We start from the raw sequence: 24,178 nt of genomic DNA on the forward strand, positions 1-24,178 counted from the left end.
TGTGTGTGTTGGTGTGTCTCTGTAGAAAGAGGTGACAGCTTTTATAATGACTTACTGATCCCAATCTAGCACTGAATACAACAACAATAACCCTTAAAAAACAACAAAGAAACAGAAGGGAGTAATCTGACACCATCATGCTGCGTGTGTGTCTGAAAGGGGCCAACTCTGCAGCACGGGTAAGAGACATGGCTTCTGTCTGTGTGTGTTAGCACTGTGCTAACCGACCAGTCTTTGCCCGATAGCATGCTAACGGTAGCTGTCATTAGCATTGTTATATGGTTATATGTACCTGGGTGGCTCCAATCAATGGGGAGGTGGCTGCTGCGCTGCACTGGTCGGCTAGCTAGCCTTTTAGCATGCTAACAGGCTAGTTGTCATGGACCTGAGTTGTAGCCCGAGAGTGGCTGCACTGCTCTGCTAGCCTGTTAGCATGCTAACAGGCTAGCTGTCATTAACCTCGGTGCTGCACTGCCTCTGCTAGCCTGTTAGCATGCTAACACAGGCTAGTTGTCATTCAATGACCCACAGCACAGGCTGTAAAGGCCTCGGGGTTTTGCTTAGAACTAAACGGCCTCTTATGACTGGGCTCTTCGTTGGGGTAACATTCTGCACGCTTGGACACTTTGTTGTGCATTTAAAGAGGAGAAGAATTACATTGTTAGCTCATAATGCAGTGAGCCACTGTGTAATGTGTGAATTGGGCTAAAACACACATACACACACATTGGGAGCCGGTGCAAACCCACACATGCTTGTTGGGAAAGAGGCGTTGTTCCACCAAGACAGACCTGGGCTGTTCACCAATCAAAAGGCAAAGACTTATAGATTGACATGTATTAAAACCAAATGGACGCTGTGGAGAGGCGGGTCTGGAGCTTGTTGGGTCATTGCTGCTGGTGTCCAAAGACACACTGTGAGACACAGGCACTAAAAGACAAACTTTAATGTCTGCTGAGTGCAGACACCTGACAAGACCAAAGAGATACGACACTGCAGTCACTGGTGGCGGGTTTGCAAGTGTCTTGACAGTTCTGTACAACCTGGGTTCTATATTGGAGTTATGAGTAAATAAGGGTGTGAGTGTGACCTTGCCACTGTGTTGCAGAATGTACCGTCTATGTGGAATTGTGTTTGACAGTAGTGTTAATACTCATGTTAGCACCAGGAGAACAACATGACGCATGTAGGCTACATGTCATTGTCCCATCAATGGGCTACATGTTTGTCCATACTGTGAAGAAGTTGAACATTGTGTACATTTGAGCGTTATGCTTGATCTGTTGTTAATCTTGTTATACAGTACATTATTATTGCAGGAGTTTCTCAAACCCTTTTAATTTCAAAGACCCTCTGTCCCTCAGTTTGGTATATACAAGACCACAGACCTCCTTAACTCTTTAGTGTGAGAAAATGGAACCAGATGGACCCATACGTGTCCATTCGGTTCCATTTGTAAACATTTGTCAGAGTTACTGCCCCATAAGGCTATAATGGTCCTTTTTTGTTTGTTTGTTTAGTTCCTAACTGTCTATTATTTTCCTGGGGACCCCCTGGAACCCCCCTGAAGGAGGACCCTTGGGCTCCCCAGAATCTCAGAACCCCACCTTGAGGAACACTGCTTTAATGATAATGTGATTGGTAAAGCAGTCACAATCATACAGTTCCCAAGTGGCATATCCTACAGAGCTGTCCTTTCGTCACATTTTATGAATTTTGTCTATAGGTTGTACGGAAGGAGAGGCTTGTATAATTTAATATTTCTTATATTAACTAAGCCTAGTCTTATGTTCTGACACACATGAAACGCCAGCGGATGTTGCACCGCAGACTTGAAGATCTGCCATTTTCACAATAAAACATTTCTTTTTTATCTTGAAAAATAATATTTATGACTATTTTTGTTTGGCTACATTTTGGGCTAACGACAGAGTGTCTATGATCTTTGAGCCCGCAACCCAGGTTGGAAAAAAAGACACTGAGGATCTGCATGCATGGTTTATTGTCATCAATACTCTCATTCCTTTCTCTGGTTCCCTGCTCCCCCTCTCTCTCTCTCTGTCTGTCTTTAACTCTCTCCCTCTCGCCATGTCCTCGTCTCTTGTTCTCTCTTCCATGTCCCCATGTGTCACTGTGTCTCTCCCTCTTGTCTCCATCTCTGTCTCTTGTCTCCATGTGTCTCTGTCTGTCTCTATAGAAGTGCCTGTGTGGTAAAGGACCCTCTCATCCTCTGCAGCAGTGTCGGGGCTACACAGCAGGAGGCGGAGGGTAAGGCCCACTGTAGCCCCTCTCCTCTACCAAATGCACACATTTCACATGTAGGGATGGGACGATAATCGCTATTATCGTTTATCGTGAAGAAAAAGAAAAAAAAACTCTTGATAATCGTATCGTGGAGATTGAATTTATCGTCCTCCGTCATGCACTGGGATCAATTCACCTTTTATTTGCCGAGCTGCAAATCCGGTACCACTTAAATCCTATAATTGGTAAAACGGACCTGTAAATAATGTACTAGATACAGTCTCTTTTTCTTTTACTATACATACCAAATCTCTTTGCCAAAAAATAGCCGATTTTCGTCACAATAATCGTGACATGACATTTTCATATCCTCCCATCCCATGTCACACGGAAGCACACTAGGGCTTGTCACAGTTATAACACATTACTTGAGGATTAATTGTCGCTCAAATATTTGCGATTGAGGTTTTGATTGTGTTGATTATGATAAGATGTTGGTGCCATTTCCGTCTACACACTCTGCAGAGTGAGTAGAGGGATATTGTCATTGTGACATGGTCTGCACTCTGCAAGACTGTGCAACAATGGCAATAGAGCGTACACAAGATACTAAAGAATAAGAATAGTGTCTAGACTGTAATAAAACTTTTGAAAGGTGCAATTCTGGGAAATTGGCTGGTTGCAATGACACAAGTTGCGAGGAATCCACTGGGAAATGAATTCCTTATTTATATTATATTTTGTGATGTCAAGTGAAGCACGACCAATCCTGTCTGATTGGACATTATATTGTCCAAGATATCTGGCCTTACAACCCAGATAACTTCAGTTAAAAGGTTAACAAAACACAGGTTCACTTTAGCTTACATTAAACTTATCTGACCTAGAACAATAGTGTGTTGCTTATAGCAACCACTCTAGTACAAAATAAGATAAGATAAAAGTAAGTAAAAAAAAAAAAAGAAACACACACACACACACACACACACACACACACACACACACACACACACACACACACACACACCCCCTCTTGGAAAACAAGTGAACTATCTTTGTTTGTTTATGTTTTGTTTTGATACATGCAACTATAGTCTGTTAAGGCATGTAAGGCTAATTAGCCAGGGATCCTTTTAATAAATTGATTATCAACAAGCAAGCTGTGTTGCAATGTTGTGAGCTTGTAGATCTACTTTCACTGAACCCAGAATAGTGACACTGCTAATGTTGGTGTAGTTAAAAGGGGAACCGTCGTGCCTGGCAGACATTGACTGAATCAAACCAAATCAAATCCCATCCCATCTTGTTTCCATGGAAAATGCCCGTGATAAACAGACCATTGCTGGTGCTGTTGGTCTTGGGAGTTGAGTTGAGTTCAGTGGAAAAGCCATTAAGGGGTCATAATTCATAACATTTCCTGCCCCTTTTGCTGTGTCATTCTTTCTGCAAACATAAAGTCAGCTCTGTGCCCTGGTGGTCATCACTGGCCTACTGTAAATTTATCTGCCACGTAATGTTTTTCTACCTCCTGAAGATTCAAATTATTCAATTAAGCATTCATGAACTGATCGAATACTTAATTAACAGTTTGCAAAAAAAAGTACAGAGATGCAGTTATACAATATAATGCAAAAAGGATAACACAAAAAGCCTTGTGTTTACATTGTGTTCCTGTGACACTTATTCAATTCAAAGGAGCTTTATTTTCTTCCATGACATCTTATGATAGTCTCGGATATTTCATGTAAAAGCAAAGGTTAAAGCCTCAGTCTGTGATTTCTTCACCTGGTTGGTATGTAGAACAGGAGGAACAAGGTCACTAAAACATCGTCATTGTATATGTTGTGTTAATTGTTTAGTAATCAGCGCTTAGTGTGTGTGTGTGGGCCGGGGGGTTCCTTTCATAATGTTTCACAAAATCGCACATTAGGACTTAAAGGCCCACTTTTTTTTTTGCATCATATGATGCAGCATGATGCATCATATGATGCAAAATGCATCACTAGCCATGCTGAAATACTAAAATATCTCAAAACACAGATTGAACACAAAAAATAACTCAGGATTGTGTTGATCGTGTCCCAAACAACAATGAAATAAGATCTGGTTGTTCCAAAGGTGAAGTGGGCCTTTAAGTCATCCAAACATTTTCTGTTGTGATGCATCTATCTTCTTGATCACCCTCTCTTCTCCTCTCCGCAGGGGCTCAGCCGGTAAGGTAGTGGCGGGGGGCTTAGTGGCAGTAGGGGGTGGGGTCGGCGGGACGGTGCTCTATGCCAACTGGGACCCCAAGTTCCGGAGGACGGTGGAGCAGAATGTGCCGTACTCTGACTCTCTGTTTGGCCTGGCGCTGGGGCCCGTTCCAGCCTCACCCGTCAAAAAACAGGTCAGTGTGACGGCGCACTACTTGGCACTATTAGACAGGTTATTGTTGGTATATTTATTGTGCTTCTCTCTGTCGTTGGTGAGCAGGTATTTTTAACATAATTCAAGACCCTATTGCAGGCATTGACACCAAGGCTTGCCCACCTGCCCCCGGCAGGTAAATAAAACTTTAGGGCAGTGCAGGTGGTGTTGGCTAACCTAATCTAGGTTGCCCGATCAGGCAAGTGCAATGTAAAATAAGAGCACTGTTTACCTATAATGTGCCATTTTCGTTGTTACATATAAAATATAAAATAGGGGTGAAGAACCCATAGATAGTCATATTCAATCATAGCTATGTAGGTACAGTATTTAGATACAAATTTAGGTATGAAATCTTTATCGCACAGCCCCAGATAAGTGTTCAATTTAACGGTAATTCAAACTTTACCTATCATTTTATAATGGACGATTTATTTTCCGACGGGCAGGTGCCTCTGAGACCTTAGTGTCAACCCCTGCTATTGCATATGAACCTCATATCTGTTACTGCAGTGCAGTGTTGAAAATAATAATACAGTAATTGCAATTCGCATGACAAAAACGGAATAACATTGCACCGGACATTGTTGTTGTTATTCTGTGCCACAGTTGGAGGTGTCCCAACCGTCCTCTCTGATGTTCGATGAGCCCAAGCCCAAAGCAGAGAAGAAGAAGAAGAAGGAGAAAGCCCCCGAGACAAGTCCCACAACACAGACCCTAGAACGTAAGAGATAGAGAGGGGGGTGGGGGAGAGTGGGTATAACTATATTAACTGTTCTGCTGCCGTTGACAGTCCTCACCGTCATTGAAAGGGTTAATACCATGGCGCCGTTGACGGTGAGGACTGTGAATCTTACTGTATATACAGTAAAGATATGATTACTTACTTAATGTCGCTCCGGTCCCGCCCGCATCGGTAATGTCGGCGATTTGTTTACAACGCACGTTGGGCGTGCACGCGAAGTGAAGCTCCTCAATGTTAAGTCAATGGAGAGGCCCATAAAGAAACTTCATTTAAACAAAATAGCCATTTTGAGACATTTTGCAGCAGATCTAAATGTAAACAAGGCACAAGGCAGGGCGCAGCCATCTTCCTCTTCTTGTCCCACACTGTCATGTGACTAGATGACGTAATCGTTGCCGTCAAGTGATAATCCAAAAAAACAAAAACAACCCCCTTCCAGCCCTTCAAAATAATAGCGGCGGCCTATGGAGGAAACTGCGTGGCACCGAGGCACCAAGCAACCTTCAGATTAAGAGGCACTAATTGTGTTAAGGAGTTATACTGTTTCAGTGTCGTTTGCTGCAAAGAGCCGATCTACATGCTCGCAACACATGGAGAATGTGCAAGCTTGTTGATCGGATATTGTCAGTGCCCAACACCCGCTCACAAATAAGTACAAGTCTGGCCTTCCTCTCCTATTTTATTTGTTCCATCACTCAATTGCATTTTTAATGTTCGCGATGTGCTTTCCCTTGCAGCAGCCCCAGATGTCACTGAGGGTAAGACTGTAGTGTAGCATTTAGTTTATACTGTAGACTAGTCTCCCTTTGCCAGACAAACTATTCTACTGTAGACTGGTCTCCCATAGCCTATTAGCCAGACAAACTACTCTACTGTAGACTAGTCTCCCATATCCAGACGAAAATTTTTACTGTAGACTAGTCTCCCATAGAGGACAAACTATTCCACAATCTCTGAATTCTATACATAGTCTGGAACTACGCCTCCCTGAAAGCCGAGAAAGGAAGCCGTCCATCCCGTTCTGTTCACGAAAATGCATTTTCAATACTCATTTCCCCTAAGCAGCAAGTTATATATGGTTTGACTATATGCATTTACTTTAGGAAGATTTTTTGCGACCGCAAAGGCGGGGAGGAGGCGGCACATCCGCTTTACTCCCAGGTCATTTTCAGAGCTTCCTTTGCACAAGACAATAATACAATAATAATCTTTATTTGTCAGATACATTGCTGTAATTTTAAATTTGTTCTCCGCATTTGACCCATCTTGGAGCGGTGAGCTTCAGCCGTGCCACACTCGGGAATCGGTAGTGTTATCCAACCCTTGATGCTGAGTGCCATAATAATAATAATAATAAAGCTTTATTTGTATAGCACCTTTCATGACATGAAATGCAGCTCAAAGTGCTTTACAGAGCAGAAAATGAAGCACAGTTACTTAACAGAAAAAATAAAATACACATGAATACAATAAAGCAGAACAATAAAAACATAAAACATTGAAGAACAATTTCAGAACAGTGTGGACGTCAATAGCATCAAAGAGATAAAAAAATAATTCAGCTAAAAGCAAGAGTAAAGAAATAGGTCTTGAGCTGTGCTTTAAAGCTATCCACAGAGGCTGCCTGTCTTAGGTGTAGTGGGAGTTTATTCCAAACTGTCGGTCCGTAGAAGCAGAAAGCTGCTTCACCATATTTTTTATATTTCATTTTAGGCACATCGAGTAGGTCAGCACTAGAAGACCTGAGTGGGCGGTTTGGAACGTATCTATGCAGGCAGTCATAGAGGTACGAAGGTGCCAGACCATTTAGAGCTTTATAAACAAGTAAAATAATTTTAAAATCAATCCTAAAAACAACCGGGAGCCAGTGTAGCGACGCTACACTTCTTTCTATAGACATAGAAAGGTAGACGCCTCCTTCGGCTAGGGGGCGTATGCATTTAGCAACCAAGGGAATCTTCATCACTTCGGTGTTCATTGCTTTCGCGTGCGTCACACATAGGGAAGTTGCCAGGCCAATCAGAGGCAGGTGGGGGCGGGTCTTTACGTACGCAGCCTGTGAGAACAGCTGAGCCGCGCAACATCGGAACTGGCTCTGTTGAATTGTGGTCCTTGGATAAGTCCCGGAAAAGTCACGCTGTGATTGGCCAGTAGTCACTTGACTGACAGCGTTCCCTTGGTTTTTCCAGGAAATCCGGACTAGAACTTTTGCACATCGCTCCAATTAACTGCAGAGGCGACCACCGAGGCATCTAGCTCTTTATATCTGTGCTGAGTGCAGGGAGGCATTGGGTCCCATTTTTACAGTCTTTGGTATGACCCGACCGGGGATCGAAGGCCGTCACTCTAACATCAAGACCAATGAGCTAACGGACAGGTAGACAGACAGACGGACAGGCTGTAGACTTGTCTAGATGGCACCACTTCAGAATGGTTACTGTAGTGTAGGGCTAGGGTTCATTCAAATCTGTATTTGTAATGTTCACTGTGTTGTTTTCCCCTTGTAGCCCCAGAAGTCACTGAGGGTAAGACTTTAGTGTAGCTTTTAGTTTTACTGTAGTAGAGTTAAAGTTATACCATGTAACTTTTTTTATAAAACAAATCTTAAAATTGTCCTAACTGTTAAATCGCTAAAGTTTTAGAACACCCACTCCGTTATTTTCAGCTTCTAAAGCCTTCTCTTTATATGTTTTCTATGAGCCGTGAGGGGGGGAGAATTTCGCGGCAAAATTGCGTAATCACACTACCGGCCAATCACAGCGAGGGTTATACACTGCCGGCCAATCACAGCGCATCTTGAAGTGGGGTCGCTATGGCGGCCATATTTGTAGTCGCCCGTGTGTCTCTATACTCAAAAGGTAACCTCGCCTACCAGGCAGGGTGAAGGAGTCCGTTTCTCCGGAATGCCTGAACGCACAGGAACCAGGGACCCCTCTAAAGATAGATCTCGGCGAGGTGGAGGCAGACGAGGTGGAGGCAGACGCGAAAAACGGACGAAAGACGCGGACGCGACCGCGGTTTGCTATAGGGCTACTGACCACTAGTTGAGCATCTTACACAGTATAGCTTTAAGTATAGACCAGTGGTTCTCAAACGGACCCTCACATTGACACTTAGGGCTCTATTATGATCCAGGTCTTATGCCTTATGCCTTAACTTCTTTGCCTTTTTTTACTATATAGACATATTTATTTTAATATTTCAAATAGCTGATCTGCAAGCTCACAGCGTGCAGATGTAGATCAGCATTTGAAGTATTTAAAAATGTTTTTCAAAATAGTAAAAAAAAGGCAAAGAAGTTAAGGCATAAGGCATAAGACCTGGATCATAATAGAGCCCTTAAAGTATTAGCCCAAGGACCCCCATGTAAAAAAGATATGCCAGGTACTCCCCTAAGAGATCTTTATGGCTCTATAGCAGCGATTGTCTGAACCATTTTAATGCCAACGGCTCCCAGTTTGAAATACATTAGCCTAGGGACCCCCATTTAATGCAATTTTTATCTCTGGGACCCCAATTTTATTTTCTAATATCAACTTTATTTTAAGGGGTCCATTTGGTTCCATTTGTACACCATCCAAGTTTCCGACCCATAGGGGCCATTTGGTTCCTAGCTATCTTATCATTTAGCTGGGGACTCCCTTGAACTCCCTCAAGGACCCCTTGGAAGGGGGGCATGTCTGTTCAAATGAATATCAAATTTCTACTGAATCAAGCAACTCAAAAACTGTCCAGAATGCTCACAAAGGCCTATTTTTTAAAGTACTGTACTCCACAAGGGGTGAAAAACCAGTCTCTAAACAGGGTTTGTCTGTTATGTTCACTGAAAAGTAGGCTAATCACAGCTCAGGCTGGAACGAGGAGGTATGATGTTCGTATTCAATTAGACATGACTGAAAGCGGTTTTAACCACTTATAAGCAAATAAGCTATGTACACTTTGTTATACAATCAATGGCAAACATAGTGAATCTGTAAGCTTTAGATGTGCGACTTTTCTTCTTATCAGGGCACTTGTGGAAACTGTAAATAGTCAGTCATGATGAGGTCAGGATATTGTAGGCAATATTATTTTATTGGGATTATTATTAATATTTGAATAGGTATGGACTAACCTCGCATCACCAGACTTTCCACTGCGGAGGAAAGCCTGGTATTTGTTTTAAATCGATCTATGTGATCTGGTTGTGAAAAGAAGGGGGAAAAAATGGTTCCGATTGGCGTCACATTGTTTTGTTCCCCACATAATGCGAATACATTTGTTTATTTCCTCGCTAGTCGTGCTACGAGTTAGAATATAAGATGAACATACCAAACGATTTATACAAAAATAGACATTCTACCAATTTAAACCAATTTTAACACAACTACTGCCTCTTAATCTGAAGGTTTGCTTGGTGCCTCGGTGCCACGCCGTTTCCTCCATAGGCCACCGCTATTATTTTGAAGGGCCGGAAGGGGGTTGTTTTTGTTTTTTTGGATTATCACTTGACGGCAACGATTACGTCATCTAGTCACATGACAGTGTGAGCCCAGAAGAGAACATGGCTGCGCCCAGCTTTTGTGTACAGTATGGAGAGTGGAGACCATCCTTTGTATAAGAATGTCCCTTTTGGAGAAAATGAAGTCTCTTTATGGGCCTCTCAATGGATTTACTATGGAGGACGTTAACTTCGCGTGCACGCCCGACGTGCGTTGTAAACAAATCGCGGACATTACCGATGCGGGCGGGACCGGAGCGACGTACAGTAAGTAATAATATCTTTACTGTATATACAGTAAGATTGACAGTCCTCGCCGTCAACGGCGCCATGGTATTAACCCTTTCACTGACGGTGAGCGTCGTCAAGGGCAGCAGAACAGTTAAACTAGGGGAATCCTTTTGGAGGTGCACGACACTGGTGGTTCCAGCCGCCTGATGACTACAACATGGCGGACAGTTATTTCCCCTCCGGACCAGATCCGAAACCCGAAAATGGTATTGATCCCAGGCTAGGTGTGGACAGACACAGTGCATATCTGCAGTGCAAACATTCCCAAGGCTGATAAGACGTGTTGCCATTCTTCTGTGGTGTACTGTGTGTCTAGAAAACAAACTCCCATCAGCTCCATCAGCCTTATCGGCTGCAGGCGTGGCTGGGGTGCCAACCATGTCGATTCAGGTTCCTTAACGATTGATTCCATTACAGGTCTGTAACTCTGGCAGTGTGCAAGTGTTTAGTTCCATTTGTGCACTCCCAGAGTTATGGTGGTCCTTGGAATTGAAAGTTTTTGAGAACCACCGTTATTGTAATTGCATAGCAGGCGTGAAGTCCACATAACCACCACTATTCTTTTTTTCTTCTGTAAACTGTTCCAAATGTGACGTAATGGATTCTGCTTCCTCAATGTTGGATCTGGTTTCCTTCGCATCCCAACCCTGTTCACTACCATACTATACTGCACTAGTCAGCATTTACATGAACTCTGGCGGGCCTGTTGTGTTGTATTTAATAGTAACGATGCATTATTAATGGATTGAGCGGTTTCAGGTTTGAGTAAAACAAACACAGTGAATAACGCTGACCAAACGATGCATTTTGGGTCTTGTTGTTGGAATATTCTGTTTCAGGTTGAGACTGTTGTAAAGTCATATTCTTCTGATATTGGATGTTCTTACCATATCAAATATTGATGTTACAATTATTAAAGAAGACACTGCAACAATTTTTTTAATACATAAGTGCTCTTTTTATGTATTTAGAAAGCTTGACATGTTTCAAATCACTTCTTAAGTTCTTTACTCCCACTCTGCAAGTTACTCTGGATATATTTTAATTGCAAAGTGTTAAGGCAAAGCAAGTTCATTTGTATAGCACATTTCAATGTGCTTTACTTAAAACATTAAGCAAAGGAAACTCATTACATCAGGACATTAGAATACAGCCAAAACAAAAGGAGCAAAAATACAACTTGGAGCAGCAAACAAAGACGTTTAGCTGTGATCTAAAATAACTCTGGGAATTTGTTCCAGATACATGGTGCATACTGTACACACTCAGTCCTTAGAAGTTGACCTAGATATGATGACTAGCATGTTATTTATGCAGATGCTTGTTTAATTGTTTAACTGGTATCTCACAGTTTGAATACATTGATTATTATTTTTGATCGTATATTGTTTAGACTGACGATAGGATCTTGGGTTACCTGTGATACTATACTTTACAGCGGCACTACACTTTCTCTCTGCATTTGATGTATGTGTTTGACTTGATTATTGTAAAGTCGCTCTGGGTAAGTGGCATAAATTGTACATTGTAATTTGTATAGAGTCGTCGCTCGAGGCGTCTCACATCATCTCGGGCATGAGCGAGGTTCCCTGTGTACCTGCGCCACACGACACAGAGGTCACCACCACCACCACCACGCCACCCGCAGGTGACCCCCCGATCCGCCCCTGACCTGACATGCATGTCTGGCTGCTTACCGTGCATTGTCTGCTGCGTGTTGTTCACGCCACTAAAGCTTTCATTCATTCATTCATGTGTGTTTGGTTTGTGGTGGTTGTTACATGCATGGGACTGGGACTAACTAACACTTTTGTTCTGGTGATGTGACGTCATGTGCATGGGACTGGGACTAACTAACACTTTATTCTCTTGGTGTGTTCTGTACAATTGGTTGGTTTTGGCCTGTGGACCCTTCACAGCTGTATTGTATTGTTGTCTTGTTAAAGCTGCAATCTTAATTCACACTTGCGTTTCTTATTGTTATTTCGTGAATGTGTTTGCTTGAAACTTAATTCTGCTGTCTTTTTGTTTTGTAATCCATTTTGTGTGTGTGTGTTCCAGAGGAGTGTAAAGAGTGCCATCACCACGAGCCCCCCGCCCCAGAGGTGGCTCCAGTGCTTGAAGCCCCCCCAGCAGCAGCAGCAGCAGCAGCAGCGGAGGAGCCGCTGAAGGAGCGTCCCGTGGAGGAGGTGACAGCCAGGCTGGCTCAACAAGACCAGGCGGACGAGGACAGCCTGACAGGTTGGTCCAAAAAAAAAAGAAAAAAAGAGACTGAAATGTTATAGGAAGGAACTATATATTTTATTCAAAAGACTATGACTACCGGTAAACTAAACTTGCTATACGCAAGGAGGAGTAGGGCGAAAGCTCGACTACGTCCTCCATGTGGGGGTATCGGTAGGACACAACAGCTTGTGAATAGGCTATTTTCAAAGGTTTATGGGGTTAAATTGATTTCTGTGTGTTGTCTGTGGTCCAGCGTTGTCTGCCAGTCTGGAGGAGACCCTGGCTTCGTCGGCCAAAGCTGCACTGCGCGCCATCGGAGCTCAGGAGGCAGCTCTGCAGGCCATCGCCCAGCACACATTCAAACTGAAGGAGGCCATGGAAGCAGAGGTAAGATTAACATGTTGCACACATTCAAACTGAAGGAGGCCATGGAAGCAGAGGTAAGATTAACATGTTGCACACATTCAAACTGAAGGAGGCCAGGAAGCAGAGGTAAGATTAACATGTTGCACACATTCAAACTGAAGTGGTCAACCATTATCTTTTCTTAGCACTTTAAGGGCTCTATTTTGATTGTCTTAAGTACCAGCTCTTATGCCTTATCTTAAAGGCCTGTCCATTGTGTCTCCGACCACCAAACTTTTCGTCGGAATGGTCTGGTTCAACTACAAAATGACATCAATTGCATTTTCTGAAAAGCATTACCCCGAATTAGAGATCGTAAAGCTGCATGTCAGAAAGTTGGAACTCTCCGGCGAAAAGTTCAGTGGTCGGAGACCGTATGGACAGGCTTTTAACTTAAGGCATAAGAGGTGGAACTTAAGACAATCAAAATACAGCCCTAAGTGCCTATCCCAAACTAATTCGGGATTTCAGAACCGGGCGGCAGTGTGCTGATCCCGAAGAAGTTCGGGATTTATACCATGTAACGTTTTATATTATATAATATTACCGTGCCGCCATAGGGACCCACTGGTAAAAATAGACTCTGATCTGTTATCATTGGGTGTCATCGCGGTTAGCGTCTGCATGCTAAAACTAGATCATATGATGAAGACATCATGGTTAGTGAAGTGTCACAAAAAGTGGTTTCCGGCCAGCTCTTCAAAATAAAAGCGCAGGTCAAATCGGGGCACTCTGTCCACCTCTTTCCGCGGGAATTTACTGGAGAATGTTTTTCACCACACTGCACCACACTTCCGGTTAACAGCAGACATACAAGCTCACGTCGCGTCGCAGATGCAGACGTTGTGAGCTTTTAGATCACACTCGGCTGCGGCGCCGGAAGCTCCGTCCAATTTCTGCGCAACGCACGATGGGATGTTGGAAACTTGTGGATAGCCTACAACATTACAAAAAATAAAAGCACCAAAAGTGTTAAATATTTGATGCCGAATTTAGTGGATAATTAACCTATTATTGCTTGTTTGTTTTTGAATACTTTATTAGTCAGAAATGTAAACAGACCCAAGGTACAGTCTGACATTTAGGCTAAAGATATTTAGACTAAAAGGATATTCGTGCCATGGAACAAATTCACCTCCAATGGAACATATTCACCTCCAATGGAACATATTCACCTCCAATGGAACATATTCACCTCCAATGGAACATATTCAACTCCAATGGAACATATTCACCTCCAATGGAACATATTCACCTCCAATGGAACATATTCAACTCCAATGGAACATATTCACCTCCAATGGAACATATTCAACTCCAATGGAACATATTCAACTCCAATGGAACATATTCAACTCCAATGGAACATATTCAACTCCAATGGCAAAATGTCAACTTAGTGTTTTCTCCTATGTTGTCTTGTCACTATTTTTGAGATGGTCAACGTCTTCAGCCTGTGCTAGGGCTGTGCGGTAGTGTTATTATTTATAGCTTGGCATGTCGGTGGTGTGTTCTGTTCATGGCATGTTGGCTCACTCAGAATAACCACATGACGGTGGAATGTGTGAGTCAGAGCAGTGGAACTCTAAAAGACTCAAGGACCCCCCGAATTCATCTGCATTACTGGGGGCATTCAAGTGGAGAAGTTTGAGAACTATTGTTGATGATTTGACTTTCTCTGCCCCCAAAACAACTGCGTTTTTCACGTACCTTTGAAAAATCGCTGAATATTCTGTTGTGCGCATCCACGCACGGGAGCATTCAAAAGATGCCCATGGTCTTGTCGAATCAGATTTTTTTCAGCTCTGGTGATGTCGGTCTCTGAATACTTTCTATGACATTAGTCTTGTGTGACATAGTACGGAAATAGGTTTGATGACCATAGGCTAGTGAACAGTGCCAGCCAGCGTAAAAAAAAACATAACCTCGTCAAACTTGTCCAATGGCAGAGAATGATTTAATAACAAAACAATGATGTCATTTCTCTTCAGAGTCCACCTGACCAGAAGTCGGCTCAGTGGAAGGATCTGGAAGCTGCACTGAATGACAGGAGTCGCACCGTAGACGAGGCTGGAGCTGCTCTACTCAAAGCCAAGTGAGAAACGAACGCACACATGCACAGACACATGCACAACTTGTTGTGAGCTTGTAGATCTGCTATTCGTTCGCCCCCAGAGTAGGGACACTAGAGTTGATGTGGTTAAAACGATATATATATTTTTTTAAATAACGTATTAATGATGAACTGTTCTTCCCGTCCACTCGACCCCCTCAGGGACGCCCTGGAGACTCTGAGGTCAGTAATCGACAAGGGCAAGGCCTCCAAGGTGGTCGCTGTGAGGCCACTGGTCCTGGCAGCAGAGGAGAACCTTCACAGCATGGTGGTGGACCTGGACCAGGTGGTCACCAAGGTAAGATGATGGTGGAACACTAACATTGTGATGGTTGGACCAGGTGGTCACCAAGGTATGGAGGAGGCAGTGGGGAACATTTACTTGAGTTTCTTTTTTTAATGTATATTTCTAGGACTCATACATGGGCAACTGGCGGCCCGGGGGCCACATGCGGCCCCCACCTTTCACTTAACTCTTTTAGTGCTAAAACCGAATATTTTCGTTTATTTTTTTCATTCCAATACTATTTTTTTTTTTGCTATTTTACTTACCCTGAGCTGCTAGTAGCGACGTGGGTGGTCCTGGCTCGTCCATCGCTTTCCAACGAGCCATGCTACATGTTGCGACGATTTATTCCATTGAAAATGGTTTAGAATAAAGTTTAGAGCCCCCCCAAAAAAACTCTTATTTTTGCAAGACGTATTAAGGTTTACAAAAACCGAAAATGTTCGGTTCCTTTAATAAAATGAATTAAATAATCGGAGGCCTCAACAAAGTCCCAGTCTAGCCCTGGATCCAAGCCGCCTACCAAGCTCTCTTTCCACCGGCCCGTAATAGGGTAACGTCGCCGAAACGCGCCGCCCAATCCAATACAAAGTCACATCTTTAGAGGTAATTTTCTCTGAACTGTGTTCCTAGTGCAGCGGAAAAGTTTTTTTTGCGGCTGAATAGCTTCAGATTGGTCTTCTAAAAAATAAAACAGCCGATTGCTAACCGTTAGCTCTCGGCCTCCATTTCACGTTCATAACACTGTCTGCAGAAAAAACACAAGCCACTTCTTCGTGGTTAACCGGATGTTACTATGAAGCCTTATGGAGGAATGGCTGGCACTCTAGCGGCCACTTGTGGCCCCTGGCAGTCATCTTGTTAATGTCGCCCGCAGGTTAATTGCGACCGTAGGTCGCATTTACTACCAAAACCTCCACCGGCTGTCTGTCAGTGAGTCAGTCAGTCCGTCACACTTTTGCCCTGCTCATATCTCCACAACCGTTGCCCCCATCCATGCCAAATTTTGCACACACACTCCTTGACTGCCAAACTACAACCTCCAAGGACCCCCGGAGCCCCAGGGACCCCCAGGTCCCTGGGGGACCCCCAGATGTAAAAAATGACCAAATGTGCTCACACGTCACACGTCACACTTTTTTCCTGCTTATATCTCCGCACCCGTTGACCCGATCCATGCCAGATTTTACACACACACTCCTTGCCTGCCAAACTACAACCTCCAAGGACCCCCGGAGCCCCAGGGACCCCCAGGTCCCTGGGGCAAAAATGACCAAATGACCACCCCAACGGGGCTGCTCACGGGGAATTCCCGGGGACCACCGACTCCTGGTGCTCCAGAACGGATGCAAAAGTGGTGGCGCCCCCAGTGGAGGACCCCCTGCCACTGCAGCGCACATAAAATGCCGTAACTCGGGCTAGGAGCGTCCGGGAGAGCCGGGGCCGGTACCTATTCGTCCGCCAAGGCAACGCGGAGACCCCACCCCTCATTTCTCACATGGCCCTATTCTAGCGCCACCTTCAGGCCGATTTTTAAAACACATTTTTGGACACTGCTCCTACAGTTTTTGCCCTAAAATCACGAATATCACAACACAGCATGTCTACACTCATGTCATCAACATGGATCAGGAAGATTTTGGAAAAACAAATTTTTGCCCTATTTGTGGAGATAAGCCACCTACGGTCGCTTATCTCCCGATTAGGGAGTCTTACTGGTATTGGAATGCTGCGGTATATTATTGATTTCAGCTGTTACAGTTCCAAACATGCAAACATGACCCACTTTAATTACTTCAGTCTAATTTAGTAGTTTAATGACTAGTATTACAGTGTTTGTATTTTTATGTCCAATGTAAATGTATTCAAGTTCATAAAGTCGTTAAAGTATAACTAAATGCATTTGAAACTAATAACAAAATGTTACTTTTCAGGATTCCAATAAAAAAAATAGCAGAAGATTTGAGCTTGTAGATCTGCTATTTTTACTACTTTTGTGTGACAAAGTAGGGCATAAAAATAGTGAGTGAGGAGTGAGTGTAGAAAAATGTCTCTCTCCATCATCAAAGTTGCCCACCCCTGATTTAACCCTCTAAGGCCCGCATTAAGAAATACTTGAAATAAAAAATTGAAAAAAATCAGATCGTGTTGTAGGAGTCCTATTAAGAGGAAAATGTAATGTTTTTTTCAAAAAAATGTTTTTGTAAGATTTTATAGCCATAAATCAAAAATCATAAATCATGCTCTAATTTACATATGGGGGATATTTTTCACAATAATAACATATGTACATGTTCTAGACATTCTAATGATCACCAAAAAAAATAGTACAGGCATTTTACTTGTGTTTTTGTGAGGTATAGCTTCCATGAAAAAGTGAGATGTTGTTCGTCAAAACTCTGGAATTTCAGCGGATGTGGCGGGTGTGAATGTCAGCCCCTGTGGGGGGTATTTATATGCAAATATTGTGGCCAATGGCATTGTAATACTAAACAATAGAATCCAATGGTGGTGTTTAGGTGGTAGGGGGAGCTAAAATAAAATTATTTAAACCTTTTTTTGGATAAAATACAAACGTTGTAATATTACAACCGTGGGCCTTAGAGGGCTAGGCACTACTTGACTTGACTGTGAGTCCCCAAAATATGTGTTGGTACAGGTGCAGTCTGCCCAGTCGGAGGCCAAGATCGTGTCCCAGTACAGTGACCTGGTCAGTGAAGCCAAGCAGCAGTTCCAGAAGGAGCTGAGCAGCATCACGCCAGAGGTCCAGGCCAACTGGAAAGGACTCAGTAAGAGCTCTCTACACACATGCATGTGCACGCCATAGTTATCCACCATGAAGATCCCACTGTTTGAGGCCAGATGCAAGCGATACACGAAAGTAGAGATATGGACGTTCCAGTGAAAAAAATAAACGGGTCATACACATGTGCCGCTTCCACTTTGATTTCAATTTTTTAGTGACCACCACCATCTGGTGGCTGACTTGTGAAAAAGGAAGAAAAAAACAACAACAAATAATTACTGTACTGAAAGACACAATGTGATGTGAGCTTGTAAATCGGCTATTTTCTATGTGCGCTGCCCTGTATACATTCACGGATGAAGTATACATTCACTACTACGCAGTCACTGCAGATGTCGAGTTATAAAAGAAAGCTGCAGACTGCAGAGCAAGGCTCTGTCTTCCATTTTCAGACTGTTTGTAGAAAGACCAAGTGACCTACTGTCTCATAATGCTAATTTTCGGGGCGTGTCATCACATCTTTAAAGTTATAGTGAAGCCAAGGTTGCAACAGCAGTGCCAAAAACTCAGAAATGGCATGTGGGGAGGAATCTATGAATTAAAAAGAAACTTCCTTCCCTCACCTCAGCAGGTAAGCTGACGGCGGACGACCTGAACTCGCTGATCGCCCACGCCCACCGGCGCATCGACCAGCTCAACAGGGAGATGGCGGAGCAGCGCGTGCGCGAGCAGATCCACATCGAGACGGCCCTGGAGCAGCAGAAGCTGGAGGACCAGAAGATGCTGGAGCAGGCGGTGGGCACCGCCCTGGAGCACAGCCGCGAGGAGGCCCGGCTGGAGCAGGAGAGGAAGGTACGCCACGCATAGGCCTAGTGTCACAATTATTTATTACATAATCGTCTAATCGCAATTATTTTTTTGTCATAATCGTCATAATCGTTTCCATGTTGAAAAAATGTCATAGTTTCAAACATTTTCAAAAATAGTGGAAATAGCAGATCTACAAGCTCACAATGCGTCGGGATCAGACGCGTTGTGAGCTTGTAGATCGGCTAAAACATGTCAGTTATTTCTTTGTATATTTAGGTCATCATGTGTCATAACTTCAAAGCCAAAATCCTAATAGTAATGTAATTGTCAACGACAAAAGCACAAAATCTTTAATCGCCATTATTTGAGTGACAATCGTCATGTAAAATGTCATAATCGTGACATGGGATGGGCAATATAATCGATATAGCAATATTTTATTTCCCAATACTGTATCGATACTTAAGGCTAGGTAGTATCGAGATACTTTGGCAGGAAAAAAAAACCTCTGTTCCCGTGCATAGAAATCAATGGTAGAAGTCCGGTTTTGACACTCCGCTGCTGTTCCTCTCTGTCTCTCTCTGTGTGTCTCTCTGTCTGTCTCTCTCTGTGTCTCTCTCCGTCTGTCTGTGTCTCTCCCTGTCTCTGTGTGTCTCTATAGCTGGTAGAGTTGAGGGAGGTGATGGAAGCAGAGATGAGGACCCAGCTCAGGCGTCAGGCCGCTGCTCACACCGACCACCTCAGAGACGTCCTCAAAGTCCAGGAGCAGGAGCTGAGAGCTGAGGCCGAGGAGGTCTGTCTGTCTGTCTGTCTGCCTGTCTGCCTGTGTATCACAAGCATCACATATTCTACCATCTAGAGCAGTGTTTCCCAACCATGGCACACTTTTCATAGCCAAAAGATCCCAGGGCACACCTAGATATATGGTGTGTGTGGTGTACTTGGTATTTTTTCTTTTCTTGAGGTATTAAAGAGGTTAAAAAAATCCTTAAATTGTGACTTCACTGTCAAATTTCAAAGGGAACACCAAAGCATCCCAAAGGGCACACCTAGAGCAGTGGTTCCCAAACCTATTTAGCTCAAGACCCCAAATAGAAATGAGACATCTGCCTGGGACCCAAATTAGTGAAAATAGCAGATCTACAGGCTCACAACATGCGTTTTAGAGCTTGTAGATCGGCTGTTTTCATTACTTCTGAAACATTTAGTTTTCTAATTTATGGAATTTCTTGGATTTTTCTTTTATCTCGTCATGAAAGTTAAAAAAAGAAAAGAAAAAACATTGACATTTGAAAAATGTTGCTTTTTTGGGGGGAATGTTTATTGAAACCCACTGTTTGGGAAACAGTGATCTAGAGTACCAAAGTACACATATCATAGTACTTTCTATCTAGAGTGTGTCTCTCAGGTGTTTGAGGAAGACATTATATATGACTGCTTATATCTAACCTTTATATTTACCATCACTTATAATACTTCTACGTTACATAATGATATTTGGTGACTCGTAAGAGCCTATTTGTCTCCTCTAAACCTGATAGCTATTGTTTGTTACAGCATATCTCGTTATGGTTCAGCTCGTCCTTGAACATTGTATAAATATATCTGCCATGTCCTCTTGGTAGAACTGCCATACCACCGACCTGAGTGGTATTGTACTTCCCATGATATCATGTTTACATAAATAACCATCACCACATATATTGTCTCTCTGACTTCTATTTGCCTCATCGATTACTGAGTGATCTAGAATCTCAAGACGGTATTAACGATTGACCTGGGCACTGTTGACAGTATTAACGGCTGACCTGGGCTCTGTTGACAGTACTAACCCATTCAGGCCTAGAATTATTGAACGCTTTAACCAGTGAAAAATAGCAGATCTACAAGCTCGGTGCCGCGCTGCGAGCTTGTAGATCTGCTATTTTTGAAAAAGTCGTGAAAATGTGTGCAAATCATTGAATATATGTGTTTTCGAAGCGAACGTTTGTAACTCAAATGTTGCTTCTGGGGGGTCCCTGGAACTAAATATATTGAGATGGGGGTCCGTGGCCAAATACATATCATTTTGGGGGTCCTTCACATGAAAAGGTTTGAGAACCACTGACATAGTAGTCTCTCAAGAACAGACTAACTGAGCTCCAGTTAAGTGAAAAGGACCTTTTCTTTGACGATGGCTGGCCAGATTGCTGACATAGAAACAGGGTTTTTCAAAAAACCTTAGAAGGATTCAAAAGACACTTATAGAATCGGGTCAAAATTCTAATTTTCACGATTTTTCAAAAATAGCAGATCTACAAGCTCGCAGCGCGGCACTCGGTGCCGCCCTGTGAGCTTGTATATCTGCTATTTTTCAATAGTTAAAGCATAAAATAATGATACACAAAATGTGTACCCGTTCTGACAGTATTAACAGCTGACCTGGGCTCTGTTGACAGTATTAACGGCTGACCTGGGATCTGTTGCAGGTGCTGAGTGGTAAGATGCTGGAGCAGGAGACCCTGTACCGCCGGCTGTCCCAGGAACAGCTAGACAACTTCACCCTGGACATGAACGCTGCCTACGCCAGACTGAAGGGCATGGAGGAGGCCATCGACAGTAAGAACCAATCCTCCTACCTTTTTTGAACGGTGCAAACCGCTCATACATTGTGTGAAGTATGTGATTTCAACTAGTCTCGCGTAGCCAGACAACTACGGTATTCCACAAACTCCGAATGCTATATACTGTAGGTTCTGAAACTATACCTCCCAAAATCGGAGTAACGGAAGCTGGCATTTCCGTTCACTAAAATATATTTTAAAATACCATTTCTGCTTAGCAGCAAGCTTTGTATGCTTAGATGATTTATATTTATATTAGGATGAATGTGTGCGACTATAAAAACGAAACTAAGAAGAGGCTTCAACATCCGCTTTATCGCTTGCTCATGATCTGAGCTGCCGTTGCTCCAGACTGTATGACAGAAGCATTTGCAAAGCCACGCGAGACTAACACACATCCAACTTCCTGTCTTCCCGTGCCGCAGGTCACGTGATTGCCGAGGAGGAGGCCCGCAAGGCCCACATGCTGTGGCTGTCTGTGGAGGGCCTCAACTTCTCCCTGCGGACGTCCGGCTTGGACTTGCCAACCGAGCCGCTGGACGGCGCCGCTGCTGCCGTGCGTGACAGCTGCGCCGGCGACGAGTTCGCCGCGGCCCTGGCGGGCGCGCTGCCCGACGAGTCGCTGCGGCGCGGCGTCTACAGCGAGGCCTCGCTGCGCGCCCGCTTCCACGCGCTGCGCCCGCTGGCGCGCCGAGTGGCCCTGGTGGACGAGACGCACAACTCCCTGTACCAGTACTTCCTGTCCTACCTGCAGGCGGCGCTGCTGTTCGAGGAGAAGGAGCTGGCGCCGCCCGCCACGCTCACCGTGTCCGACGACCTGACGGACCCCTTCAGGGTCCTGGCGTACGCCACCTACTGCCTGGAGCGAGGAGACCTGGAGCTGGCCGCCAAGCTGGTGAACCAGCTGAGGGGCGAGGCCAGGAGGGTGGTGCAGGACTGGCTGACGGAGGCCAGGCTTACCCTGGAGACCCGGCAGGTGGTGGGCCTGCTGTCTGCCTACGCCAACGCTGTGGGCCTGGGCACCACCCAGGCACCGTAGAGGGGCCACGCATTGCTGCTGTTCTACAACCATGTTAAAAAAAAACTCCTTACTTTGTAACATCAACCCACCCTCTCCTTAAAGCCGTGGTTCTCATACTTTTTATTTAATTTCAATGACTTCCACCTCCCCCACATACAAGAGTGTACAAATGGAACCGAACGGACCCATTTGTACGCTCTCAGGGTACCTAGTTTGGAACCCTGGGGAAACCCCACTTTGAGAACCACTGCCTTAAAGCAAAATGGACATTTATGGTAGAGGTTTTCCTTGGATGTGTAGTTTACCTTACCATGACGTATAACTCCAACAGATTGGTGAGATATTAGTTTCAGTACCGTAGTTTCTCCGTTTGGCAGAGCAACTATTGAAGATATCTCTCACATTATAGTCGGGACTTAACGCCGTGGCTACTCAAGGTGACCTCACAAGTTGACCCAAACCAAACCTCTACCGCAGTAATTTTCGCTTTTAACCACCTAAAACCCTATATGTACGCTTAGTTGTATGTCAAATGCCGATCTTCAAGACGAGCGGTCGACGTTGCACGGAAATGAGGACACCTAGGGTTCAATGTGGTTAAATCGTCCCCCCTTCTCTCCCTCCCTCTTTCCCCCTCTTTCATTCTGCCCCCAACCCTCTCTTTGTTGTCCCAGGAAAGGAGCTGGCCTCTAGGCCTAAGGCATTAGAACAATACAGTAGTTTTGCTGCTGCTGTAGAGGCACTGTCGTCGTTGATGCCACTGTGATGAACCAAGAAAAAGTGTTGACTGTACACATTAACGCAATGGTTCTCAAATGTTTTCAGTTACATTTCAAGAACCGCCCCCAGTTTGGTAGACGTTTAGGACCACGGAAAACCCCCATAACTCCAGTTGTCAGAGTTGCATTACGGGGGTCCATTTGGTTCCACCTGTAAACTAAACTACCAGAGTTAAAGACCTGTAAGGGTCCGTCCATGTTTTGGTTACTAACTCGTTTTACAGAGATCTTGGACTGGCACCAACATGGCTGCCCGGTGATGATAACAACCCCTCTAAAGCCAAAACTAGCTTAGGTTAGTCCGTCCTCGCTTTCTTCTAAACGGCACAGCAGAGAAAAGTTGTACAGCTCCACACAACTATATATAAATATATCTCGGTTTATAAAGGCATATCATCCACACTGTTCCTGGTTGCAAAAACCCCACAGGTTTTCCACTCTCAGATTTGTTGTAATTTATGTTAAATATTATTATTATTTACTGGGGTGCACCGACAAACCAGAGCCGTGTTTGTTTCAAAGCACTAAAAATGAGAGTTGTACCCTGATATGTCAGACACTAGCACCTCTCTCGATCTATCTCTCTCTCTCACTTGCTCGTATTGTGCCCTTCCGTCTCTAGCCTCTAGAGGGCTCCCTAGCCTCGTGGCTCACACATTTTGTCTTCACCCGTTCATTGGATTTCTGCATTTCTTTATCTTTTTGTGGAGAAAATAAAAATAAAACGTAAATTGATGGTATTATCATTAATTAATACTTGTCTGTTTTATCATACGATGACTCATTCCTGTCAATATTGGACGTGCAACAGAAATAAATTGTAGACCACAAGATGAGATGTTTGTGTTTTTGTTCTTTTTCTCTCTCCTCTACATATTTTTTAGTTTTTGTCATTTTGGTCATCTGAAAGGTTTCAGTCAACTAAAAAAAGGCTCTAGGTCCTCCCGGTGGGGGCTCCTCGCTGGCAGGTGAGTCAGTAAGAAGCAACAGTCCCCTGTCCTCCAACAGCAAGTGTTTGAATAT

The 24,178-nt window shown here is 44.0% G+C and overlaps 2 protein-coding genes across 3 annotated transcripts in view; both read left to right on the top strand.

Moving 5' to 3' along the window:
• Window positions 1–23,986, top strand: immt (inner membrane protein, mitochondrial (mitofilin)). 2 transcript variants are annotated; one of them, XM_080745474.1, is made up of 14 exons: window positions 1–179; window positions 2,198–2,268; window positions 4,447–4,630; window positions 5,260–5,374; window positions 11,707–11,814; window positions 12,228–12,407; window positions 12,646–12,779; window positions 14,789–14,892; window positions 15,073–15,208; window positions 17,856–17,985; window positions 18,571–18,794; window positions 19,414–19,545; window positions 21,221–21,350; window positions 21,781–23,986. In XM_080745474.1, exons 1-14 carry the CDS (start codon window positions 138–140, stop codon window positions 22,392–22,394), a joined length of 2,304 nt encoding a protein of 767 aa, XP_080601600.1. In that variant the 5' UTR covers window positions 1–137; the 3' UTR covers window positions 22,395–23,986. The 2 variants fall into 2 exon arrangements, with proteins under 2 accessions (XP_080601600.1, XP_080601601.1); XM_080745475.1 differs by lacking the exons at window positions 1–179; window positions 2,198–2,268; window positions 4,447–4,630; ... (2 more) ...; window positions 12,228–12,407; window positions 12,646–12,779 and adding an exon at window positions 12,803–12,832.
• LOC308302372 (fibroblast growth factor receptor-like 1) overlaps window positions 22,688–24,178 on the top strand; it is a gene marked incomplete at both ends in the record, with an annotated part of 41,345 nt that continues 39,854 nt past the window's right edge. The window contains one exon of the mRNA XM_080746627.1: window positions 22,688–22,711. Within this exon, the coding sequence (XP_080602753.1) occupies window positions 22,688–22,711 (24 nt within the window). The remainder of the gene's footprint in view (window positions 22,712–24,178) is intronic.

This window comes from Nannobrachium achirus (assembly GCF_963921795.1).
Source record: "Nannobrachium achirus genome assembly, chromosome: 17".
Classification (NCBI taxonomy): domain Eukaryota; kingdom Metazoa; phylum Chordata; class Actinopteri; order Myctophiformes; family Myctophidae; genus Nannobrachium; species Nannobrachium achirus.

Coding starts and splice junctions, on each gene's coding strand:
- immt (XM_080745474.1), top strand. CDS start 138: ATGCTGCGTGTGTGTCTGAAAGGGGCCAACTCTGCAGCACGG. Junction 4,631..5,259: donor CCTCACCCGTCAAAAAACAG/GTCAGTGTGACG, acceptor TCTGTGCCACAG/TTGGAGGTGTCCCAACCGTC. Junction 18,795..19,413: donor GGCTGGAGCAGGAGAGGAAG/GTACGCCACGCA, acceptor GTGTCTCTATAG/CTGGTAGAGTTGAGGGAGGT.